Source organism: Chaetura pelagica, unplaced genomic scaffold, assembly GCF_000747805.2.
Source record: "Chaetura pelagica isolate M959 unplaced genomic scaffold, ChaPel_1.0 scaffold26, whole genome shotgun sequence".
Taxonomy (NCBI): Eukaryota; Metazoa; Chordata; class Aves; order Apodiformes; family Apodidae; genus Chaetura; species Chaetura pelagica.
Window position 1 is genome coordinate 796,378 of NW_009953793.1, and position 5,653 is coordinate 802,030.

At 52.3% G+C, this 5,653-nt stretch overlaps 1 protein-coding gene across 1 annotated transcript in view; it reads right to left on the reverse strand.

Annotated features, from left to right (window-relative positions):
• The window catches only part of LOC104391747 (activin receptor type-1C-like), a 54,444-nt gene that overhangs the window by 19,878 nt on the left and 28,913 nt on the right, over nt 1-5,653 (reverse strand). The window contains exon 7 of the mRNA XM_010001078.1: nt 674-767. Within this exon, the coding sequence (XP_009999380.1) occupies nt 674-767 (94 nt within the window). The remainder of the gene's footprint in view (nt 1-673; nt 768-5,653) is intronic.

Below are 5,653 nucleotides of genomic sequence, written 5' to 3' on the forward strand. Positions count from 1 at the left end.
TGCCCGCCCTTGAGCATCCCCAGACCCCTCCCGGCCCCCCCGGGCACAGCCCCGACCCCGCTCCCGCCAACCCCGGACCCGCCGGAGCCCGCACGGGGCCGGTCCAACCCCGCAGGCAGCACCAGCGCTGCCCCCCGGCTGCTCCAGCCCCCCCAGAGCCCCTCACCAGCCGCCCAGCCGGTTTTACCTCCTTCAGAGAGACACAGACAGCCCGCAGTGGGGGTTATTCCAGCCGGGTTGATTTTAACGCACATTTGAAAGCCCCGGGCTGCTGTGCGGGGTTTGGGCACGGGGCTGCCTTAGGGAACAGCCCCTCACGGGGGTCACCCAGCCATGCAGACCCCTGGCCCTTGCAGTGCCTGCTCCCCCCTGGCATCCCCCTGCCCTGCTTTCAACGGCTCCACAACATCCCTCTGCGCTCAAAGGATTAAGGAACTAGTCGTTTACCTTCAGTAGCTGCAGCTTGGCCTCGAGCTCCATTTTCCTCAGAAACGTGGCCCCGTTGATGGTCTCTAACCTGTGGAGAGCAGGACATGGCAGCACCCAGGCAGACTGGGTGCCCAGCACTGCCTGCCTGGGGGCCACAGCCACCCCCGGGGCAGCACAGGAGCTTCCCTGTCCCTCAGTGAGAGGCACTGTTCAGCCAAAAACCAGCTGAGGGAGGGATGCCTACCTTAAATAGTTCCCTGAAGACTTTATCAAGTCCACGATTTGCTTGTGACTGAAGCCATCGGTGTTCACCCCGTTGATGCTGGCCAGGATATCACCTGTTGGATACAGGAGGAGGGGGCTGAGCACCTGCAGCACACACACCCCTCCCATGTCACCTACAGTAAAAACTCATCCAGAGAAAAGCAAAAGAAGGCCACCCCCAGCAAGGAAAAACCAGGAGCAGTTACCCATCTGAAGGCCAGAAAGGTGGGCAGGACTTTCTTCCTGAACTTTGCAGACACAAGTGCAGACCTCCAGGGAACAGTCATTTTCGTGTGGAAACCTAATGGTCTGTCAGAACCAAAGGGACAGTGTTACCAACGTTAAAGCCATGAAAACAGTTTGAAAGCTAAGGGTCTTTTCCCACGTTTTTTAAAAAGAGAAGGCTGGGATGAGCAGAGCACATTACCATACAAGCCAGGACTTTGTTCTTGGCTTGCACATTAAAATGTACAATAAGTAATTCTAAGTATAAGCCCCTCGTGTGGTTAGCAGTGCTGACGTGGGTTTAGAGAAGTGCAAAACTAGGTGGTGCCCCCTGACCAGATCTTGTGATGACAGGAAATGTCTTCTTGGGTACGTGCAAACACCAGTAGTTACCCACATCTTCCTACCAAGGTTTAAGACTGAAACTGAACTTCCTGAAAACCTGCCACAGCCACACCTAACCCAGATACCAAAAGTCGTGTCAGGTCCTCGAGTTTCTCAGTCAGGAGGAGCACACAGGGATGAGGATGGGGTGAAGTAAGAGCTGATCTGGCCCGGTGACACCAATGCCATGATTTCAGCCAGCAGCAGAACAACAGTAAAACCTTTGGCTAAAGTAAGAGCAGCAAGTGGCCATCTTGAGAGCTGCACGGTGTCCACGTCACCCCCGGGCTCTGGTCTGCGAGTGGGAAGTAGGAAAAGCAGCAGTAACATGCAATAAACTCTGGAGTTCAGCTATCCCTGCAGTACCCATGAGCTCCCTGCAGGTGGTAGACCTCGAGTTTCACATAATCTTGCTCTAGTTTGCCTAAATTCCACTTGTAGGGATGAAATCACAGCTTCTAAGTAGTGACTTATCACAGCATCATTATCATTCTGCTTGGAAAAGACCTTCAAGATCATCGAGTCCAACCACTAAGTGCTCAGTATCAGAGTGATGGTGCCTTCCATAGCCTGGACTTTCTAGTGAAGTGCTCAAGCTCAGTGTATGTTCAGAAAGAAAATATGCCAAGAACAATTATTTTTAATGAGAATGTCACAGAATGAAGATCTGTCCTGACAATTTCTATAAAAGCCCAGTAATTGACTCAATTCTCCTCCCTCCTGAAAGCTCTGCACTGTTGACCAGCTGAGCACTGCCCTGCTCCTTAGTCACTGAGCCAAACCTGAAGCTGAGCTTTCCCAATTATGCTAATTCCACTGCCAATGCCGTTTTCCCGTGGTGCAGGGGTAGAGGGCAGTGCTGGAAGATGCCCTGTGCCACAGCAGAGGGGTCACCTGGGGGTCTGGGGGCTGCCCACACTGGCTCTTGGGGCTGAGCTCCACGGCCTGGCCCCAGCCCCAACCCCACACCACAGCCACCTCTTCCTGGGACTATTCAGTATTTATAACCAGGATCTTAGCAGGATACTGACCCAAGAGTTACCTTTCTCACAAAAATCCACAGAGCAAACATATCCCATCAGCAGGACTGTACCCCTGGCAAGATTCTGATTTTCCTGTTCAATGGTTTACTGGCTTCTACATCTAACAGAATTTCTTCCTCTGTGATTTAGACCCCAATCAGTCATGATTAGCAGTCATTTATTAAAAGCTGCACATCTACCTCAGAAATACATCTGTCTCTGTGTTAGAGGTAGGAACATGCTGGCATAAGGTAGTTTTTGGAGAGAAAGGGGGTTTTATCTCCTTTTATATAAAAACATTCTCATATACAATTCTCCCCAAAAATATTCACTTGTGGAGGTAAGAAGGCACATCTGGGTTTGGATGAGATTTCTCCTACATTCAACACCCTGACTTGTGAGAAGGCCAGAAATTCTCATCCATGACCTTCACTGTGAGAAAATCCTTGGAAGCACATCCTATTTCCATACCATTACTGTGAGGTCTCCAAATTTCACGAGCAGCTGACAGATTTCTTTCTCTGCCCCATGCTGCCTTAACCTAATTTGGAGGATGTGACTCTCAAGAGATTGCATCGTATTTTATTTTTAAATGAATCAACTCGCCATTTAAGTCTTACCTGGATTTCAAACCCAAAGGTCTCTTTATCTTCTTTCAAAATAGCCACCAAGTGTCTGCAAGAACACACAGAGCTCCATGTGAGTGCTGGGGTGCTGTGCACCCTCTGTGTCTAACCGTAACCAGTCGTGCTCCTGTGCTCACCCCTCCTGCAGCAGCAGGGTCTCAGCCTCCCCCAGGCACTGCTGCAGTGCTGCTGCTTGCTCTGTCCACCCTCAGGCTCAATGCCACAATTTTGCCCACCCCTCCCAGTGTGGCTGGGGACCACACTCAGCCTCCCATCTTGCCCCCAAGGGCTGCCCCAGGGGAAGATTCCCAGGAGACAGGTTTTATGCAGAATAAGTAAAGAACGGTGATCAGAGAATGATCTCTTCATACCTGTGAGGTCTGGAGGAGTTGGCAGAGCAGCCGGATCCAGAGCTGGAGAAGGCAAGCTAAACCAGAATTGGGAGAAGCAAAGGGTCAGGAGGTTCATGGTTCTTTGAGTTCCATGGTTAAAATCAGCAGTTTAGAGAAAAACTGAAGCAGCTGGTGGCATCCCACCCTGGGCTTGCACCACCAGAGCCCCTCCCTCAGCCAAGTAAGGATTAAAACTTTCAGAAAGCAAGGAAATGCCGTTAGGTCCGTGGGGCCAAACAACTCATCATCACATTCAAAGCCACCTCGTACACCCGGGTGGTGACCTCAGCTGGGCACAGGCCAAGAGCAACAGCCCCCAGGCACACAGACCACTCCCTGCACAGCCTGGAAAGGGGCTCCCTCCTGCCAAAGAAGTCTTCCTCCTCCACCCTACAGCTCCTCTCCAAGTAGAGGAATTCAGCTGAGTGACAGACCCCATGGCAGCACCCTGGGGGATGCTGGAAGACGCAGCACCAGCCGGTGTGAGGCAGGGCAGAACCCGCCCGGGCAGGCTGCTGGAGGAGTTCCTGGCTGGTTTTATTATGCTGGAAATTAAGCCCTGGAAAACTGGCTGTATCTCAGCTCTTTCATTTTTCCAAACATAAAATTTAATCCCAAATAAAAAAGGCTTTTCCAAAATTAAAACAAAACAAAACAAAACAAAACGTGGGTATTCTTAGCACATCTTGGTATTTTTCCAGCTGCTCACCTCCACAAAACATCTCAGCATCCTTGCTGGGAGACAGCAGTGTAGAGAGACTGTCCCAGCTTTATTTGGAACACTGGCCTCTCTCTAGCCCTCTACTGCAATGAACCAAACTGAAGAGCTGAGCCACCACCAACCAATATCCAATGAAGCAACACAAGGCTTTGTTTTTGAGCAGGGTGATAATTTGACGACTTCACAATTACCTTCCAGAAACTGAGAACAAATGGAAAAATTCATATTGCAGCCTAAGAAACGTTTCCCAACAGGGCAGGGAACACTTCCCAAATGCTGCTGGAGGTGTAATGTCTGAGGAGAGCAGAAATGGGAAAGACAAGAGGAACAACCATTCAGGGAAAAAACCTGCACCTGACAAAGCACTGGAGATGGACCTCCCACTGGTCCTCCCAGTGCCCACAGGCCTCCTGCCCTAATTTGCCTAATAAAACAAAACAAAACAATGCTCCATGGCAGCTCTGCATTTTCAGATAAGAGAAGGAATATTCCTTCCTTGTGGATTGCCCTGTGTTGTTGCAGTGCACTTCTCCAACAGCCAGGACATTTCAAAATGCTAAACCAGGTGAGGGTCCAAGGTTTTGGAGACCAGGGAGTGCCACCATTTCCATTAATGTGGGAACTATTGTCTAGATGGTGCCCACATCACGTCCCTGTTTTGCCAAGACTGCATCTTTCTTCTGTACCTTTCCCCTCAAAGAGCCTGTGGGCATTTATAAACTTTAGGGCTATCAGAGCAGGCAGAAAGCACCTGTAAATTAATATTATTGCAGAGCAGCTTTTTGTGCAGCGTCTTGTGGTGCCTGCCAGGCATCCCTGAGCTGGTGCTGGCATGGCCACTGTCCCCAGCAGCCACAGTCACTGTGCCAGGCTAGTGAGCCCTGAGCCTCAGGAGCCCTCTGGAAAATGCCCGGATCCGTGTAAAACATTGATTCTCCCCATAAAAGCCACCCACAGACAAGGAGCTACGTTATCACTACAATGTTTGTAGAGTTTAGCCAAACGTGTCAGGCTTCAGCCGTATGAGAAGGGTGGCACAGGATGGCACCTGCAGAAAGACCCTGCTTTACCCCCGTGCCCTTCCCGGGGAGGGGAGGGAGGGGGCAGAGGCACAGCCCCGCTCTGGGCAGCTCGTCCCGGCTGCCGGGCCCCGCCACACACCGCTGCTGGGGACACGCAGTGCCCAGGTGCCCTCACACCTTGTGCCATGAGGAATTCCTCCCCAGCAGAAGGGCCAAGCCCTCGGCCCCGGCCGCAGCTGCCACGCAGGGGCTGCTCCATCGCCTTCCCAGGGCTCTCCTTTCCCTCCCCACACACGGACAAGGACTAAGCGCCTGTCTGTCCCTGCACAAAGCAAAGCCTGAAGCGCACAGACCCCCCGGTGCGCTGCTCAGACTTTCAGGTTGTTATGGGTCTCAAACTTTTCCTGTTCACGCTCCTTCCTACTCGGCAGAAGGACCAGGGCGGGAGTTGCTCAGCAGGGCCACGGCAGCAGCAAGGGACGGTGCTCACCGGCTCCTCCGGGAGAAGGCAGAGAACAGCAGGACCGCGCACGCTGTGCTGTGCTCGGGGGGGCCCGGGCAAGGGGGG